Below are 21182 nucleotides of genomic sequence, written 5' to 3'. Positions count from 1 at the left end.
TGCCTGCCATCTCACCTCCCATCCAGGCGCTCTTGTGAAGTCTGGGGTCCCTCCATCCATTCCTCTGCCCTCCACTTGGCTCAGCGGTCTTGCCCATCCCTTTCTTCTATCTGCCTCTTGTACAATCAGAGGTCTTCCCCAGATGGTCAACCCCACACTCTGCTGACACCCCCATCCACCTCTGGCCCACCCTGGCTCCTGACACCCTAGTGTGGACCTGATTCCCTGGGGCATCACTTGTCCAGGAGGAGAGAGTTGGCACCGACAGAAGCCACTGGCCTTGGGGGTGCTCTGGAGGGAGGGAACCAGGTCCTCGACTGGTGCTTCTCCCAAGGCTGCCAAGCAGCCCTGGGGTGGGGCAAGGCGAGGCCTGTGACCACTTCACTTCTGCAGCTGCTGCCGCTCCCGATACAAGGCAGAGGGGGGCCACCGCTCTCCGGATTCTGGGCTTCTGCATGAACAGATTATCTGGCCCAAAGATACCAGTGGTGATGTATCTATTTTGCTTTCAAACATACAGTTTCAGGGAGGAGACGTTTAGCAGAATGTGCTTTTCTTTCCTCCCCCACCCCACCCACTTCTACTAATTGATTATAACTCTTCCTCTCTTCCTATAACAACAAGCTAGATGCACCGGGTCCCTGGCTGGAGGGCAGATTCTGCGGGCTTAGCAGGAGAGCCCTAGGATGTGTCCCAGAGAGGCACAGTTGGCCAGAAACACCACTGCCTCCTTTTAGCTGAAAGTCAACTGCACAGGTGTTTTTCTCCCGGGCGTCATTCCTCATGCCCAGCACACACCCCGGTTTCTAATGTCAGTTTCTTACTGACAGTTTGTTTTGGCTTGAGACCAAGAAAGTGAGGGCAAACAAGCAGTGCAGACCTTCTGATCCCAGCTGCACGTGCAGAATAAACGTCACCAGCAGCCTGTCCTCCACGGGAGCTGACTCCACAGAGAGCATCGCCCTGGACAGGCCGCCGCGGCCGAACCAGAGGGCGAAGGACGGCACTGCCAGCTTCCGGCGGAAGCACGCCCAGGACGTGGATGGCGTGGGGCTGGGGGCAGCGATGGGCTCGGCACCCGCTCCCACAGGACAGCTAACAGCACACGTGAAATCAGTACCCAGGCAAACAGGGGCCTTTTCACTCTTTTCCTTTTTACATTAGAAAGGAAAAGAAGTGTGGGCAGACCTTGCCCCACTCCAGCACATTAAATCATTTTTCTGTTTGATGTGGCTAGGAAAGTTTCTTTAAATAATTTATCCAGTCACAGAAAAAAAAAGTCTGAGAGGAAAAAGATGTCCTTTTCAGCTAGCAATTCAATTGCTGATGACAACCAAAACAACCCATGGGAATTCAAAACAATCACTTGATAAACTAAAGGCAAGAAGCCTGGGAAAACATACAGTTAATGACAGTCATATATGCTTAACTTCTGCATTCCATTTACAAGTGGCCTTCTATTTACAAAGCTTCAGAGTTCTAGAACAATGGTGTCCAGGAGAAACGTAATATGAGCTACATGTGTAGTTTGAAATCTTCTTGTAATCACATTAAAAAGGTGAAAAATAATAAGCAAGATTACTTTTCATTAAATACTTTAACATTATTTTTTTAATTAGTATACTTTAATCCAACATTTAACTCAAATTATTATCATCATTGTCATGTGTAAATGACATAAAAAGTTCACTTCTTCTTATGCTTGGTGCATATTTCACACTTACAGCACATCACAACTTGGGCTAACCACCCAGCAGGCTCAGTAGCCCAAGTTGGCTGGTAGCCACTATACCCACAGCATAGTCCCTTCCCTCCCCCCATCTTAAATGTTTTTAAATGTTCCTTTGTTAGTATAGTTACAAAGTTTTAGCATTCTGAAAGGTATTAAATGCTTCTAAGTATGGTTTTTCCAGTGGTCATGTATGGATGTGAGAGTTGGACTGTGAAGAAACTCTCACAGCTGAGCACCAAAGAATTGATGCTTTTGAACTGTGGTGTTGTATAAGACTCCTGAGAGTCCCTTGGACTGCAAGGAGATCCAACCAGTCCATCATAAAGGAGATCAGTCCTGGGTGTTCATTGGAAGGACTGATGCTGAAGCTGAAACTCCAATACTTTGGCCACCTCATGCAAAGAGTTGACTTGTTGGAAAAGACCCTGGATGGTGGGAGGGATTGGGGGCAGGAGGAGAAGGGGATGACAGGGGATGAGATGGCTGGATGGCATCACCGACTTGATGGACATGAGTTTGGGTAAACTCCGGGAGTTGGTGATGGACAGGGAGGCCTGGCGTGCTGTGATTCATGGGGTCGCAAAGAGTTGGACACGACTGAGCAACTGAACTGAACTGAACTGAACTGTTGAAAAATAGAGCCTGACACCCACTTACCCAACCACTCTCATTCCTGTGGAACTAATGTTCCCAAAACAGACCCCAGGAGTGAGAGTTTCACAGTATTGCTACACCGAGAGATGAACTGCCTGATTCCAGCAAGACTGCCTTTAGGATATGAGAGTTTAGAAATAATGCTAGTTCCACTAGAATCCCTGTAAGTAGGTAGGAGGCAATAGCCCTCTGTCTCTCTCAACATCTTGTTGTTTAGTCGCTCAGTCGTGTCTGATACTTTGTGACCCCCATAGACTGTAGCCCACCAGGCTCCTCTGTCCATGGGATTCTGCAGGCAAGAATACTGGAGCAGGTTGCCATTGCCTTCTCCATCTCCCCATCTATTTACACACAAATGTATGCACGCATGTGTGTGCATGGTTTCTTTTCAAACAAAGATGTTATAAATAGTTAACTCAGGCAGATGGTTAGAGGTAAACACAGTTCTAAGGATTCTTCAACAAATCAAGTTTCTATCCTTCCTTAGGCAGTTTTCAATAAAAAACATCAATGATAATAATGATAAAACCAGCCATCAATTTCTGAAGGCTAGCAATATGTCAGGCACCATTCTAGGGGTGGTACTGCAGATCTCCACTGTACTGACAAGAAAACTGAAGTGAGAGGTCAGGTCCCCAAACTACAACCAGGTATCACCTCACACCAGCCAGAAAGGCCATCATTAAAAAGTCTACAAACAATAAATGCTGGAGAGGATGTGGAGAAAAGGGAAACCTCCTACACTGTTGGTGGGGATGCAAATTGGTTGCAGTCACTACGGAGAACAACACGGAGGTTCTTTACAATAGAAAAACAGAGTTAATATACGACCCAGTAATCCCACTTCTGGGCATATACCCAGAGAAAATCATAATTCAAGAAGACACATGTACGCCAGTGTTCATTGCAGCACTATTTACAATAGCCAGAATATGGAAGCAACCTAGATGTCCATCAACAGAGGAATGGATAATGAAGATCTGGGGGGGTGTGTGTGTGTGTGCGTATATATATAGACACCTAAGAAAGAATGAAATAATGCCTTTTGCAGCAACATGGATGGGCCTAGAGATTATCATATTAAGTGACATAAACCAGACAAAGGTAAATATCACATGATATCACTTGTGTGTGGAATCTAAAAAGAAAAAGGTGATATAAGTGAACTCATATACAAAACAGAAAAAGACCCACAGACACAGAAAACAAACATGTAGGTACCAAGGGGGGAAGAGGAGGAGGGATAAATTAGGAGCTTGGGATTAACATAGACACACCACTGTATATAAAATAGACAACCAGCAAGGACCTACTTCATAGCACAGGGAACTACACTTAATGTTTTGTAATAACCTATGAGGGAAAAATATGGAAAAAATAAGGGGAAAGGATATGAAAAAGAACAGATATAAATGTATAGCTGAATCACTCTGCTGTAACCTGAAACAAACACAACATGGTAAATCAGCTATGTTGTTCAGTCGCTGAGTCACATCCAACTCTTTGCAACCCCATAAACTGCAGTACACCAGGCTTTCCTGTCTTTCACCATCTCCTTGAGTTTGCTCAAACTCATTTCCATTGAGTCAGTGATGCCATCCAACCATCTCATCCTCTGTCATCCCCTTCTCCTCCCACCTTCAATCTTTCCCAGCATCAGGGTCTTTTCCAATGAGTCAACTCTTCTCATGAGGTGGCCAAAGTATTGGAGTTTCAGCTTCAGCATCAGTCCTTCCAATGAACACCCAGGACTGATCTCCTTTAGGATGGACTGGTGGGATCTCCTTGTAGTCCAAGGGACTCTCAAGAGTCTTCTCCAACACCACAGTTCAAAAGCATCAATTCTTTGGCACTCAGCCTTCTTTATGGTCCAACTCTCACATCCATACATAACTACTGGAAAAACCATAGCTTTGATTAGACAGACCTTTGTTGGCAAAGTGATGTCTCTGCTTTTTAATACACTGTCTAGGTTTGTCATGGCTATTCTTCTAAGAAGTGAGAGATCAAGTCACTGACTCAGGGCACCACCACCAGCAGTGAGCAGATATGATGCCAGGTAGTGTGACCATGGACTTTCTAGTCTTCATGTTGAGTTTCTCTGTAAGTATGAGGAGAGTTGGCCTGCATCATACATGAAGGAAAGATGCATCGGGAAGGAGAGCTTCTGTGGGCATCACGCCTGCTATTAAGGGCAGGACTGTGCAGAGGTCACACCTAGGTGCCCTCAGGATGATGAGCCATCCCCATGTGGCCTGAATTCTTCCTGAAGGAGGTTATTTACTGTCTGTTATACATTTAGAGGGAGACTCTGGGAATTTGATGTCCCACTTGCTGAGTCAAATTTGAACTGAGAGCATAGATTTATTTTGCAATGCAAATTATAATTGGACTTGATGCAAAACATATCATTTTCAGATCACAGCACACAAAGCGTACTCCAGTCATTCCCAAGCCTTCATGTTTGCTCTATTTAGAAGACTGGTATTTATTTTTAAGACTTTCCAATTCAAAATCTTCACTGCCACGGCATTAATTGGAGGTCAGCCAATGCTACCCTTGAGGAAGGGGTAGCCATGACTGCAATGAGCAGAGACATCAAATTCAGGTGCATGAGCAGGAGCCCGGCACTTTGTCACTGGACTGAATAGCTTAAGAAAAATGCTTTCAGTTGAGGCCAAGACCACAGGCTCTCCTTGGACAGGCAGCAGCAGCTCTGGAGCAAATAGTCTGTCTCCAATTTGTCAAAGTTCGACCCCTAGCCAAAAAAGTCTGGGTGACTTGGCTGTCTGCTAAGTCACAGCAGAGAGAGGAGAAACAGCCCAGCAAACTAGAACCTTATAGACCTTACAAACTGGGGTCTTTGCAGGTCACAAAGGACATTCCCCTGTTCCTTCCAATACTCAATGCATTGCTGTGTATCAGAGGGGTGGCAGTATTGAAGGGCACCCTGGCAAAGTTGAAAACCACAAACACTCCTTATTTCCCCTTGGGGACAGGTCCCACACCAGAGATTCTATAAGCCGGGTGCTTCAGTCTGGTGGGGATGGCTTCATCACCCATCAGAACCCACACCCCACCTGGAGAGACCCAGCTGTGCCTGTCACAGCAAAGGGCAACTTCTGTTTCCTGAGCCCCTGAGGTCTGGCGCTCCAAGGATCGAGAGGCCTCACTATCACAGCCAGGCTCTAGATCATCGCAGGAAGAACATGTCCCCAGAAACACAAATGCCGCCTTAGGATGAGCTGAAGTAACCAGGTGCTAGAATCATGCAGGGTAGAGCCAGGAGGTGGCTTCAGGGAGCGGCAGCAGGCACTGAGATCAGAGTACCGTCGCCTTCAAGTGGCCGCCCTTTCTCAAGGTGGTCCAGGGGCATCCAGCTCGGGAAGGGAGGAGCTGGCAGGTTGAGCAAATACACGTCTGTCCTGTCGCCCTGTCCATCTTCTCCTGGGAGCACAAGTGTCAGAAATCATGTTCTTTGTTATTACTGCATCTCTCAATCCTTGAACACGTGTGCTCCTGGGCAGAGCTCCAACACAGGGCCCTTTCTAGGTGGGCAAGGTCAAGACCACACCTCTGTGAACAGCAGTGGGCTCTGCCCTCAGACTATTTCACCTTGATTCTGGGCTGTCAACCCCCGAGCATAGGTTCTCTTATTGAACTTGACCCCTGGCTAGTCTGGACACCTGAAATCATCTGCTCCATTGTGAATCACACACACGCTCCTGACATGCTCTCTGGCCCAGGACCGGTCAGCCCCTGCAGTCTGGCCAATCCTCCGTCATCAGCTTGCAGTGCCTTTTTGCTGGCCAGGCTCTCAACGCCCTGTTCTGTGGACAGGACCAAACAGCACATGCCTGGAGGCACCGTTTATCAGGAGCAGTGTGTCCCTTCTCCATCCTCTCCACCTGGGGTGCGTATGTATAAATGTCGCACGACAGTGTAAAGGATGACATGGGCAGCATCTCCCAAACGGTGCTCAGTGGAACTCATTCTATAAGACATCAGAGGCTGAGCAGAGGTAGAATTCAGATAGGCTGCTTTGCTGCAGAATCTGTGAAAGACTTTATACTCTTGTCTTCCAAGAGGAGAATATAGAAGTTCTAAAATTTGTTCTGAAGAATTATTTTTCAAGAGGTAGATCCCAGGAGATATCCAGATCGTCACAGTGACTCTGCAGGTGGTAGATGAGTGAGCATAGCCGAACATGCTGAGGTGTCGAGCACTCAGTGAAGCCCACATCTGGGACCTGCCCGCCCAGCACACAGATGTGTGTGTGTGTGCGCGTGGCCCTGAATCTTTGAACTGGTTGCCAAGATTTAAAATTTGGGAGACCTCACAGAAAAAATCTAGATTTCTGGCTTCTCTTCAAAAGCCAGCCACAGTGGCTCTACAATCTCTCAAGGTAACAATTGGAAGGAAGCCATGGACTTGACTCTTTAGAGAAAACTTGTGCTTTTCCCTGCAACCTGTGACCTCTGAGTCTGTAACTCCTGCTTAACATGGTGGCCACAGATTTTAAGTAATCTTGACATCAGTAAATAAAGTTATGCATTTGGACAGAAAAATGTGATACACCCTGCTGAAGTCTCCGAGTACATCTAATGTGTCAATGGCGATAACTCTTGTTTTTAAAAAGAAAAAACACAGGCATTCTATGAAAAATAATGGGCAGAGAGTTGATCCCAACTCTGAGCAAACGAAGAACAGCACAGACAGGGCAGCGGGCCTCAGAGATCGTTTTCATCTTCATTTGACTCTGAAGCCTAAAATCGGCAAGTTGGTGTGCCATGAAAAACTCATGGTGCTCCAGTTCCTAAATTAACAGTGATGATTTAGTCAATGGGTCTCCCTCAGTGGTTATCCAACAGGCACTGAGCATACACACAGGCGCCCAGCAGCTGCCACACCTGTGACAGGTAGAAGGTGTTATCTCACAGGTATAAGCAAAATTCAAAGCTCAGCAAAGTTAAGTGGACCCACAAAGGCCAGGCAACTAGTCAGTGGTGGTGGGATTCCATGTGGGTATGTGAGGGTCCAGAACCCCCTCCTTTCCCTCCACATTACTCTCAAATTCAGCGGCACCCCAGAGAAGAGGACGGATAAACATGACCGGCTCCCTGTTGGAATAAGACATCAGGTTTCAAAGACCCTGTGATTTTTCTGGCTGTGGCAACAGACAACATGAACATATTTGAAGGGAAGTCAGCAAGATTTTACCTCTGAGTTAATGCCAGGAAGTCCACCAGGACTCTTGCACGAGCATCACTGGGGTATCGAAGTAACATATCTGATTAGTGTCAGATATAGAGCTGAAGGTGTACAAGCCCCATGCAAAACAACCAGACATTTCTGAAGATTACTAGAAAGCTATTCTCCTTTATATTTAAGCGGATGATGAAGGAAATGAAATAATTTCCCTCTGCAAACAGGCCAATCTCAGCTCAAGGTATCCAATATGGGCCAGAGGCAAAAGGGACCAATTGCCACCTTTTCATTTCCTGTCTAATAAAATATGGTCTTGGAATTGTCCTTAAGATTAGAGAGCTTTACTACTAGAGTGTGTATACAACCACCTAGGGAAATGCTTGTGATAAACTGATACTAAAAATAAACTAAAATAAAAGAGTATTGACACTACAATTATATTAACCACACAGAGACTTCAGTGTTGGACAAAGCTGAAACAAAACATGAAAAATATAAGGGCACTCACTCATTTTGGTTATCAACTTAAACTTTAAAAAAAATCCCATTTTACTTCTATTAATGTTTCTAAAACCTTGTGTGATTGGTTCTTAAAATTATCTAAAAGGTTAAAAAAGAGGTTATCATATTAAGTGAAGTAAGCCAGATAGAGAAAGACAGGTATCATATGCTATCCCTTATATGGGGAATCTAAAAGAAGGAAAAAGATACAAATGAACTTGTTTCCAAAACAGCAAGAGACTTACAGACATAGAAAACAAATTTATGATTATAAAAGGGGAAAGGGGGTGGGGGGATAAATAGGATGTTGGGATTAACATATACACACTACAATGTATAAAATAGATAAACAACAAGGACTTACTGTTTAGTATAGTGAATTCTACTCAATATTTTGTAATAACCTATAAGGGAAAAGAATCTGAAAAACAATATGTGTGTGTATGTATATATGGGCTTCTGTGGTGGCTCAGACAGTAAAGAATCTGCCTGGAATGCAGGAGACCTGGGTTCAATCCCTGGCTTGGGAAGATCCCCTGGAAAAGGAACTGGCAACCCACTCCAGTATTCTTGCGTAGAGAATCCCATGGACAGAGGAGCCTGGTGGGCTACAGTCCACGGGGTCACAAAGAGTCAGACACTATTAAGGGACTAACACTTTCACTTTCACATGCATATATATTATATGCGTGTATATGCATATATACAAACATATGTGTGTATATACATAAGTGAATCACTGTACACCTAAGCTAACATGGCATACTTCAATAACAAAAAAGAAGGATGAGATGCTGAGGATTAACCTGCCTTTCTAATTCAGAATGAAGAAAGGAGTTGTAACAGGGTGCCGATGCAGAGACATATTAACCAGTCTACGGAAAGGGTACAAGGATCAGACTGACGTGTGTGTGGAGACTTGATGGAGACTGACATGGAACTAGGAATCAGTGGGAAACAGCTTCCTTCTCCAAGTCACACCTGAAAATAAACTCCAGGTGAACAAGAAGCCTGATGGTCAGAAAGCAACACTGAAGCTTTCACAAGACATTCTGACAATGTTTAGTCCTCTGCAGTATGAGAAGGATCTCTCAATACTCAAATATCACATACATTCCAGAGAAGGAGGACACATTCTTCAAAGAGCATTTTTATACAATTAAATAAAGCAAAGCTAAATTCAAGCCACAGTATTAGAGACTCTGTGTATATATAACTAAGGAGACATTAATGATTAAGAAAAAAGTAACATCCCCAAATTTTGTGAAAAAATGGGTGTGAAAAGACAATCCATAGAAGAGGAAACTGAATTTCTAACATACATATGACAAGATGCTCATCCTTACTAATCAGTCGTGTATCTTAAAGCCACATGAGATGCCACTTGGGGCCGATAGGAGTGCCGCGCTCCAGACACCCGCTCACCCACAGACTGGTGTGACTGTTGATGGGCAGGCTCTACAGACGGCTGGAGGGTGTGGTCACCAGGCCATCATTTCGGAGAGCAATTTGCCAATATTCCAAAAAGCTGAATTTTCTCTGAAGGTCTAATCATTCCTCTTCTAAAAAGCTCTATGCATAAATGGAGACATATGTATAACTTGCTCATTGATTCCAGGGGTGAAAAACCAGAACAACTCAAGTGTCCATTCATAAAGAAATGGATAAGTGAGTGAACTAATGACACACACATCATCAGGGATAAATCTTAAACACGTGATGTTGAGTGGAAACAGACTGTGGTACCATTTTTATGAAAGGTAAAAGTGAACAGGCTGATACTATGTATTATTTATAAATACCTGAATAGCTAGAAATAGCATGAAGACAGAACCATGTGCAACACGTCCCCAGTCAGGGTGTGGTGACCTCTGAGAGGGCGCCTGGTGCAGTGGATCCCTACCGAGCACTGGCTGGCTCAGCGGGACCGAGGCCTCCGTCCTTTGAGCCTGGAATGGACCCTCCCCAGCGGCCCGCGCCTCACCTCAGACGCCGCTTCTCGGAGCTGCTCCTGCCCCACACGGGGCTCTTCGGGGGGCCCGGCTCTGGAGTCCCGGCCAGCTCCTGGTCACTGCAGTCCTCCTGGTCTGTGCCCCACTTGTCCTTGGATTTCGTGCTGTCGTGCTGGGAATCCAGGGACACGATGTCCGACGGGGAGCTCATCACCCCTGAGTCCTCTGTGGTGTCCTCCGAGGCGAAGCAGCTGCCGACAGACACGGTCTCCTCGGCCTCCGGGGGCACTGGGGGGGTGCCGTCCATGCTGCAGGGATCGCCGGGCCCCGTGGACAGGCTCACTGGACGAGACACACAAGGGGAGGTCAGCCACCACGCCAGCGAGCTCCCCCCGGCCTGACTCACCTGAAACTGTCTGTGATGGGAGCAACGCTTTCCCTCAAAAATCGGCATATTTTTAACTAAGCTTGGAGATTTTCATCCTGTACATGACTATAGGTAAGTGTGTGTGTTAGTCACTCAGTCGGTGTCTGACTCTGTGTGACCTCATGGACTGTAGCCCTCCAGGCTCCTCTGTCCATGGGATTCTCTAGGCAAAAGTACTGGAGTGGGTTGCCATTTCCTTCTCCAGGGGATCTTCCCAATCCAGGGATTGAACCCAGGTCTCCTGCATTCCAGGCAGATTCTTTACCATCTGAGCTATCAGGGAAGCCTGACTATGGGTAAACACATTAAAAAAATTCAGACTAATGACATGATGAATGCAATTGTTTCTAGTCTGATCCTTGGTTTAACAGAATTGTTTGAACATGAATTTTTTTTTTTCTTCTGTTAAATTAAGGTTTTCAAAATGGAAGCAAACTTCAAAGTGACTAATCTTGTTCAGGAACTTCTAACAAATATTCCTCAGGAGCAAGCGCAATTTGGCTTAATGTATTACTGACACTTTTCATCAGAGTCTGGCTCTCCCCTTATTTTTACACATGAGACAGTAAGATCTGGTTTAAATAAGAGATGTTTTTATTTAAGTAGAACTTAAAACAACAAGGACAAAAGCGTCCTTGGTTGCGGTTACTGGCCCCTGAGCAGGGAGCGTGCAGTGTGGGGGAGCAGAAGAAATACAGTGCACAGAGTTGTAACTCACTATGGAGGCCTGAATCCACTCCCTCAGACTCTGACTGAGATGCTGGAGCCAGCCATTATGAGGGACAGTAGGGGGAACGAAAGTGAGGGTCCACTTTTCTGATACTGAGCTGTGAGGTGGTCTAAGACTGTTCACCGAAAGCTCCACACTTGGAGAGGAATCCCCCTAACACTGAGGTGGGAGGACAGGTGTCTAGCACTCTGGCCAAGCTGCAGACCAGAGGTGTGTTTTTTCACTGAACGTAGAAATAGCTTTTAAACCTCAAGACATGTGATCTACATGTTGCTTGTGGTCATCCAAGAAATAATGACTGTGTTGTGCTGCAGTTTCAGTGTGTGTCTTTTGAAAATCATTCCTTCAGTAAGTAAGTTGTTGGACACCTCAAATGGATCAAGACCACACACATGCTGAGTGTAAACTCCACAGACTCGGACAAGGACAGACAAGTGACACAATAATCACACTCAAGACAGTGAGCATTTTAACCAGACAGCAGACAAGAGACAGAGAATGAAGAAAATCAAAAGAACACCATGGAGAAAATCCCTTGAGGTGTTGCTTTCTTTGAGATCCCCCAAATAAACAAAAGAACGGGAATAAAAAACTGCCAGATATTTAACAAAAGAGCTCACAAATAAAGATCAGAAATAAGGGAGGAATTGTTTAGAGAAGCAAATGCACAAGGCAGTGTATCTGAACGCAGTGAATGCTTCTGAACAATAACCTCTTTCTCTCAGCTTTCTTCCTGTCTTTTGTTGCAAGGCTCTTAATTAGAGGGCAAATACAGAGGAGAAACACGGCCTGCAGATTAACGCCACCACAGCCTTTTCTGCAGGGCTCTGCTGAGACGCGGTCACACCTCGATGCCGTGCGCCAGCGGCTTTGTCCACACAGCTGGCCGCTCCATCTGGCCTGCCACTCCCGGCCCCTCCTGCCAACTCCACTCAAAGCTGCTCCCTTGCCTGGCCGTCAGTGGCGGCCCCGACGGCCGAGCAGACGCTGGTTTCTCGCTTCCTCTTTGTCACCATCACTGAACAAGTAGGCCAATCAAACGAACACTTTCTCTGCGATGTAAAAAGAGCACAGTGATGGAGCATACGGGTTTCTGGCCACAGAGACCTGGATTCAAACCCAAGGAGGGCGGTCGACTGGTTGCCTGGGGGCACGTCCCTGGACCCTCTGCCTCAGTTTCTCCTGGGAGAGGATGCGGTGATCCTCGCACGGGCATGGACTGAGATGAGGACTAGGTGTGAAGCCAGCCCACCGCAGGGCGCCCCTGGGATGTCTCCACGGCAGAGTGCATGCCGGCTTGGGAAGGGCCCCCTGATTGGACTTGGGGCCACAGGCCAGCCTCTGGTGACTCACAGTTTATGGGGGACAGACAAGAACACCAAGACTGGCAGTGCCACGTGGTGAGACCACCAGGAGTGTCTGTAGGTAGAGGGGGAGGGCTGGTCACAAGGAGGTCTCAGCACAGAGCAGAGACTGAATAAGTGCTCAGTCCAGCCTGCCCCCCGTTGCTCCAGCGGGCATCATGCAAGTGTAAAGTGACCTCAAGAGACCTGCTACCTGAGGAAACACTGGGGCAGCAGCCCCCCCCCAACCTTGGGGTAACACTAGAGCCACCTGCTGCGAGCAGGCTTCCAGGCACTCACGTGCCCTGGAAACTCAGAAGGCATTTGTGGCAAGGGAGGACTTCATCTGCCCCTTTTGATCTGGTTATAAGATTGAGGATGCTTGTCTGGGCTTGTTTTACACCCCTCAGAAGCTTTGAGGTGAAAACAGTTGTGAACCACCAGACCCAATCCAGCCAATGGCAAATGCTTAGTCAGCAAGAGGTGAGACGTCTGTACCCAGGGTGGCTGTGTTAAGCCACTGAGACTCACTGTGAGGGTGGGAGCCCCTGCACGCCCCTCTTCCCAAGCGAGCCCTCTAATTCTGGAGGATGACCTTCCTCAGGGCCCAGGGGTCTCTGTCCTCGAACTTGACGGACAGGTGTCAGTGAGGGCCCACCCATATGCCTGCTCCAGGATGCGGAGCCCCCGCTGGGCGGCAGGCGAGGGGACCTGCTCTCAGGGAGCCTGCAGTGTGTGGTGGGGATGGTCACACAGGGTCAGAAGGGCAGCTGCCTAAATGCCCAAGGGAGAAGCAACAGGGGTGACACCACCTGCAGCCTGCAGGTGTGGTAAGCACCAGTGAGGAGGGCAGAGAGCGAGGATGGAAGGATGCCAGAAGCACAGGGTGGGTCTTCCAGTCAGAAAGAGAAATCAGCTCTTGCAAAGGCTCAAGACTCCTGTGAACCACTTCTGGGGGAGTTTTTCTTGAACTAAAAAAAGAAACCTTTTTTGAACTAAGAAGTTATTACTGCAGGATTTTTGCAAATGTAGAAAAGCACAATTTATTTTTAGCAGATGCCAAATACAAATTCATAAGTAAATTATCTTCCAAATAAATAGTGACAGAGCTCAAGTCAGGAAATTTAATGCTTCCATTGTCCTTCACCTGAATTATATAATCCTATAGCTCAAATGCCATTACAGTGAAATGCAAGCTTTGGAAAATTCTCAAGCTTGGATGTAAAGCAGAAAGTGCTAACCTAAGATTGCATGCATGTATCCTCAGCTGTATCCGGACTCTTTGTGACCCCATGGTCTGTAGCCCACCAGGCTGCTTTGTCCATGGGATTTCCCAGGCAAGAATATTGGAGTGGGTTGCCATTTCCTTCCAGGGTATCTTCTGACTCAGGGATCGAAACTGAGTCTCCTCTGTCTCCCACACTGGGCATGTTACCACTGTGCCACCTGGGAAGCTCAACTTAAGGCTACTAATTCCTTAGAACACAATCATTTCAGTTTGGCATGAGTCCCACTGAGTTTTTCTTTTATAAAGTCACCCAAGAAAATTTCAAACACCAAATGTAAATATCTTCCAGGTATTTTTGTAATGGATTCGTTTTTATTACTTTATTAAATGAATGATCTTGTACCTTATGATATTGCTTATTTCCTGGTCATTATGAAAAGAAATCGGTCAAGAGTCTGTTTCACCAGGTTTATCTGCCCAAAGGAAATGTCTCAACAAAAGACTAATCTCTTTCTCATCTCATCATGACACCTATGGCTCCCTTTCGCAAGCCGACAAGACATGCTCCCATCTCCTGTCTCAACCCATCTTGATTTAATTCCCTTTGGTCTATGCACTGGGAATAAAGGGGAAAATAGAGTAGTTACTGGTGCATGCTTCAGAACTACTGGGGTCAAACTGACCTGGTGTATGTCAGTAATGTTTGTCATATACACCCCAAACTAATTTTGAACCATGTATTCCCACTGACATTTTAACCGACATTTGAAAATATCCATCATGAGTTCAACTAGTTACAACAGATGTAACTTCATTGTAATTATTATTTAAATCTGTTTCATTATTTTACAAAATATAATAAAAGTAATCTGATCATGATAGTGTATTGATGTCCTGAACCCAGCATGTAAAAAGGATGAGCATGTATTGATGTCCAGAACCCGGCATGTAAAAAGGATGAGCAGTTCTCCCTTTAAGAGGTAGCATTCTAGAGCACAGCTCTTCTTTCTGGAATTTACTCCCCTCTCCCACACCACAAGAATCTCACCTAATCCTCAATGAATGTACTTTGTGCTTGAGAGCTTTTCCACTGATTAAATAAAATATGTATATAAATTAAAATGCAATTTTTATTTCCTCTCTCAACAGAAGGTAGTGATTTTTTTCCTATACCGGGAAGTGATCATTGTGATCATGAACAGGAAAGAGCCAATAAAAATTACATGAGTATTTTAGAAATGTTGACATTTCTTAAACAAAAAGGCAAAATGACATTAGAAATGCATCTATAATGACTCAGATTAGGCTTTTTTCAACTAATTCCTTAAAAGTGAGTGGTTACTTAGTACTAGAGCAGGGCAGGGTATGCTATTAATGCAGTTCACATTTTTCATTCTTATCGCTATTAACACATTATAAATCAGATGTGTTATTAGATATTTTGTTATCTAAATGTTATTGACTGGAGATGTGTCAATATCACTTATATAACAAATCGCTGACCACAGGTATTAGTTTCTGCAAAAATCCCCCAGGTCAATAATGACTTATGAAACTGAAAAGACCTTGTTCACACGAGTAAGTTGAAGTGAATTAAGTTTTGCTATAGTGACATCCCTCTGCTCAGTTTTTAAAACTTTGACTCTATTACACATGACTTGATCGGTCACAAAATTTATGTTCAATGACGTATTAATCCACAGTTTGCTCAGACCCTTTGTCCGTTTGGTTGGAAAGAAAACTTGGAAACCACCTGATGTTCAACAGGACTGTCCACCTGCTCAGCCCTCCACCAGGAAGGCAACAGGGTAAGGCCCGCCCTCCTCAGGGAACCACATGCAAGTGAGATTTCTGGTGGGTGCCAGCTTGGCGTGTCTTTTGTGATGGGGAGAAGGGCATTCAGCAAAGGGGAGCTGGGAGGACCCCCGCCCAGCTGCTGCCTGCTGTGAGCTCTCAGGTACCTCAGTTCTAGGAAAGAATGCATGTGGACACATAGCATCTGGATGTAGATTCCCTTGGAAAGCCTTATGGTCTCCCAGGAGGACACATTCCCAGGTCAAGTGCGCCAACACACTCAGAAGAGGTGGGTCAGTTTATGGGCGGGAGGGGAACATGTGCAACCTGCCATGGGAAGACAGACATGGGGGCATTCTTCTACGCGGAGGAGACGGAGAGGGGCCGTGACCTGGGCCGTGAAACAAGCAGAGCGGCGGCAGGTGGAGGAGGACAGTGACACTAGAGGATGAGCAGTGAGGCACGCAGGCGGAGTGGGAGGCAGCGTGTACTGAGCGCCTGGGCGCTGGCGTGTCTTGCGTGGGTTACGTGGCTGTGTCAGCGCGTGCGCATGCGTGCAGACGTCCGCAGGCGCAGCGGCGCACTGGTGGCCCCAGTCCCGGCTACCTTCTTCTGTTATCCGTTCTCTCATTACAGTTTCCTCAAGCTGAAGTTTATAGATGTATTCCTCTATGAACTGACAGTCTCTTTCCCTGGATGGGCACCATTTAATATTTGGGAAAAATTATAAAAAAAGAATGCGTAATCTATCTATATGTATAATCTATCTAACTATATGTATATACATATAGATATATGTATATATCTATATGTATCTATATGTATAACTGAATCACTTTGCTATGCAGTGGAAAATAACACATTATAAATAAACTATACTTCAATAAAAACTTATTATATAAAAAACATTTTATATTAACAGTTTTGTCCAAAAGTCCCATAGACCTAGGATCCTCAAATATATTGAGGACGATAACAATGCAGCCAGTTCCACATAGAGCAGTGCATGAATACATATTTTTTTCAAGAAGGCAGGATAACAAAGACCTTGAAATCAATTATGGATCTAAAATTGACCTGAATCCTTTTAAGAGTCACGTAATGTACTCTTGGCTTCAATCAGTCTGTATTTCTCCAAAGCGTGAACCTATAATAGAATCTTAATGTGCCTGTTAGAGACACAGAGTAAGTACCCATTTTCCCCATGGTAAGACTGGGCTGCTCTCAGATTGCTCTTTTCTGAAAACCTATAGAGGCACCTTCTGCTTCTTCTGTCTGTCCACACTGCCCCTTCCCTGACTGTGCCACATGAGTGCCTCCTTCCTGATGCTAACTTTGTTTGCAACAGCTGGAAAAGTCTAACTGCCCCCTCACTACTCCTGGCTGCTGGCTTGGGGTGTGAGATGAACCCAAACCTGGCCAATCAAGCATTGTGCAAAGATGGGCATATGTCTCAAGCTGTACCAATCAAGGCCTTTCTCAGGGCCCTCCTGCCACAGCTACTGGGCAAGTGGCCTCACTGGGCTGGAACCCACGGAGCGGGAGGAGGCCTGGATAACGTACAGTCATCTGGACCAGCACATGGGGAGGGCTTGTCCACAGACAGACAGGGGCACGGGCCTAGGACAGCGTTTGGGCTTGGGGACCCCACTGTGACTACAACAAGGATGTATTTCCTAAAATTCCCAGTTACGTGAGCAAAAGAAATTTCACAACAACCCACTTCTTTGTAACTAGTTCAAAACACATTTCTTGGAATTAAATAGTCCTGTCTAATAAACGTCTAAATTGCCCTAATTTTTGCATGAAATACACAGACACACACACACATAGTTTCACATTATGGTGTTTCCATTATAGGAGCTTTAATTTTAAAATATATTTATTAACTGTGACAGCTGCATACCATGTTTCCCTTTCCTGGATTTATTTTTCACTATTCAGATTACACCTTTGAGCAATTCTAATCTTGGAATAATCCAGTTTAGGATCTAGTTTACTTTCTAAGGCCTCTGGTATCTGAAGATTGTCTTTATTTAATCCTTCACTATCAATATGGCTAAACTGAAGTAAGTTCATATCAAAATCCTCAAGACCAAATTCCTAGCACCACTGTTTCCTGGCGTCTTGTCTCACAAATGAGAACACACATGCTAGCATGATTCTTGCTGATTATACATAACCTTATCTCTAGAAGCTAGTAAGATTCTCCTCTTTACCCATGAATATCCAAGATTTCACACACAAAAAAAAATGTGTCTAAAAGCGTATGACTCTATGTGTGCATGCTAAGTTGCTTCAGTTGTGTCCAACTCTTTGGGACCCTTTGGACTGTAGCCCACCGGTCTCCTCTGTCTATGGGATTCTCCAGGCAAGAACACTGGAGTGGGTTGCCATTTCCTCCTTCAGGGGATCTTCCCAGCCCAGGGATTGAACCTGCGTCTCTTTTGTTTCCTGCATTGGCAGGCAGATTCTTTCATCACTAGTGCCACTTGTGAAGCCTGTATGTCTCTAAGGATGTGTATTAATTTCCAAGAACTTTTAGATGTTCTTTTTTCATGTGTTTTTCAATACAGCCTGCTCTTGTTTTATGTATGTAATAATCCACTAAAATTTTCTGAAGCTATAACTACAAATATATATTTTGAAGTTCTACTCTATTGCCTAAAGTCATTCTACTTTTTTTGAAGTTGGTTCCCCTGATCAGTTTGTGGTCCTTTTTCCAAACATTGAAAAAATGTTTTATTTAGTAATTCTTGACTGGTTTCCTGTGCTAATCTTTTGTACACATGGCCATCACTGGTGCCTTAGGATAGAGCAGACAGCTTTCTGACAGATTGGGCTGAGCAGAGTCCCACGGGGCAAGAAGGAAGCCACTTTCTGGGGAGGGCTCCATCTGGATGGGGAGGTTAGTTCCTCGCAGTAGCCACAACACTGACCTTGGTTGATGATTCTTAGACTCAATTCAGCCATATTGAAACTAAAGTTTCATTTTGTTTTCATGCACATGTTTTGGCAAATAGCTAAAAAGAACTCCTCCTCCACAGTGATGTCATGGCTTTAAGAATAGCCTGGGATACTAGACTGTTGGCTAACAACAATCAGATATTACAGTTCAACCTTGATATTTGAAACCATAGGATAGTTGGGTTTAGATATTCTGCAATGTCCAAGTGGATAATATTTACCTGACTCCTGATTTATCTAGTGTCCTTTGTAGTATGAAAATAATTATTCATATTTTGCAAATTATAAAAGAAGCCCCAGCCAACAAATGATTTCACGTATCCCTGAGGGTGTGTGTTATTACAGAAACATACTTTGCCAGGCCCATGAACAGGATAAGTCCATTCAAAATCAAACAAAACCATGTATTAAGCAAAAGTCAAATCAAGGTTCTTGCACCAAGAAAATCTGGGATGAATTTTGCTGAGAATACCTACATTTAAATGTTTTAAAATTTTTTCTTCCATGTTCTGTGGAACAAGTCTTGGTTGCATTTGTTCAGAGATTTTAATATATTACAAAATATTTTTGATAAAAAGACTCAGCCCTCTTTTGCATGTGTATTTCTGGGGGGCCTCACCTCTGGGATAAGGATGGTAGTTTCTGCTATCAGGAACAATGCTGATGCTACACTATGCATCATCAAAACAGAAACCCTGCTCCAGGTTGTCTAGGACATCCAAGATGGGAAATGCATTTGATCAGCAGCTCAGAAAAGTTGAAGTTCAGGGGCTTGTCAAATTGCCAAACTGAATCGACTATGATTCAAGCCTGGTATGAAGCACAGGTGAGTCGCCTGCCTTCTTGACAGGAGGTCTAAGAAAAATATCATCTGTTTCTCTGCTAGATTCTCCCAAGTTCTATTCCTTTGTCATCAGAACCCTAGAGAACAACACATGTGGCCTGCTTTTGCCTCGTTTTCTGTAAACCACTGTTCAGCCATTGCCACTGACCTACAGTTGACATGAAAATGGCCAAATGAAGAACATTTTGCATCTGATGGAGAATTTCTGTTGGAGATACTATCATAGTACTCAGTGTCTTTATAAAAGCATCCCCTTTAATTTGTCCTAAAGTTTACATCTTTCTTTCCCTCCTTTTGAAGAAGGCAATGGCAACCCACTCCAGTACTCTTGCCTGGAGAATCCCAGAGACAGGGGAGCCTGGTGGGCTGCCATCTATGGGGTTGCACAGAGTCAGACACGACTGAAGCGACTTAGCACGCATGCATGCATTCCTTCCTTTTGATTAAATGAACGCCTTACTGTTTGGTCGAGTGTCCACCTACCTGGCTTTTCTGCCTGATGCCCAGGAAGGTCAGGAGCAAAGTTAATGTTTTTTAGAACTTTCACATGGATTCTCCCCAATACTTCAGTTTTCATCACAAGTATCTCTAAGCTGTCTTGGTGTTTATTCTTAAGCACTTTAGGAAATAAGGATTTTTAAAATGGCATATATATATATATATATATAAACATGTATGTATACATATACACACATATGTACATATGTATATATGTGATATATACACATATGTTTATGTGATATAAAATAAACAATACATGTTTATTATTTTGAATGTTTAAAATAAATAGTATCAGGGAAGTGGCCGAGATTGTGGAGTATGAAGACCTTAGGCTTACCTCTCTCAATGGACACACCAAAACTGCAAGAACCTACAGAGCAACTATCTGTAAGAACAACCCTCAGACAATCAGAAGAAATTTTCCATGACTGAAGGCATAAAGAAGGCACCACAATGCGATGGGCAGCAGGGGTGGACACACAGTAAACTCAGAACCTACGCCCCCAGGCTGGTGACTCACAAATGGGAAGAATATCACAACTCAAGGATGCAGGATCTGAGCCCCACACGGGGCTTCCCAGCCCAGGGGTCCTGCCCCAAGACAACCACCCAGAACATCCGGCTTTGTTAAAATAGCAGCCCAGCCGCCCCTCTCCCTGAGGAGCTTCTGAATCAGTGGTCCAGGCTTGGGGCTGAGAATGGCATTTCTCACATGTTCCCAGGTGATGCCGAAGCTGCCGGCCCAGGTCCACACTAGGGGAAGTGCTTCCCCGAACCAGGGCACCTGGCCAGCTTGCTGTCTGCCTAACTTGGCTAAGCCTCAGTTAAGGACAATTTGGATTCAAACCTATTCATCACCTCTTGAAACCAAAACCCCTTCATTGCTTTTTTCCGAAGACAGTGATTTCTCTAATAAGGGCCCTGGAGTTACTGAACAGACCACTCTTGAAAAGTCACATTCAATTCTTATGCTCTAAACACCTGAGTTTCCCTCCCTTTTTAAACTATTAGAGTCTACTTTCTGTCTCAATGTTTTTCCCATGTCTCCCATTTCATGGGAAGTCACCACCACAGGATGCCCACAACAGAGTTAAAAGTGACATTTTCCTCAAGACAGCGGAATGAACATAATAGTTGTGGAAATTATATTAGAATGTAGCTAGTCAATTGGCAAAGTGGTAAAGAATCTGCCTGCCAATGCAGCAGACATGAGACGTCAGTTTGATCCCTGGGTCAGGAAGATCCCCTGGAGAAGGAAACGGCAACCCACTTCAGTATTCTTGCCTGGGAAATACCATGGA

At 45.0% G+C, this 21182-nt stretch overlaps 1 protein-coding gene across 4 annotated transcripts in view; it reads right to left on the bottom strand.

Moving 5' to 3' along the window:
• Nucleotides 1-21182, bottom strand: part of COBL (cordon-bleu WH2 repeat protein) — a 300577-nt gene that overhangs the window by 21342 nt on the left and 258053 nt on the right. For all 4 annotated transcript variants that reach the window (XM_043462499.1, XM_043462501.1, XM_043462500.1 and 1 more), the window contains one exon: nucleotides 10080-10389. In XM_043462499.1, the coding sequence (XP_043318434.1) occupies nucleotides 10080-10389 (310 nt within the window). The remainder of the gene's footprint in view (nucleotides 1-10079; nucleotides 10390-21182) is intronic.

Source organism: Cervus canadensis, chromosome 3, assembly GCF_019320065.1.
Source record: "Cervus canadensis isolate Bull #8, Minnesota chromosome 3, ASM1932006v1, whole genome shotgun sequence".
NCBI classification, from domain to species: Eukaryota; Metazoa; Chordata; class Mammalia; order Artiodactyla; family Cervidae; genus Cervus; species Cervus canadensis.
The sequence above is the reverse complement of the archived record's forward strand: the minus strand, read 5'-3'. Positions and strand labels throughout refer to the sequence as shown.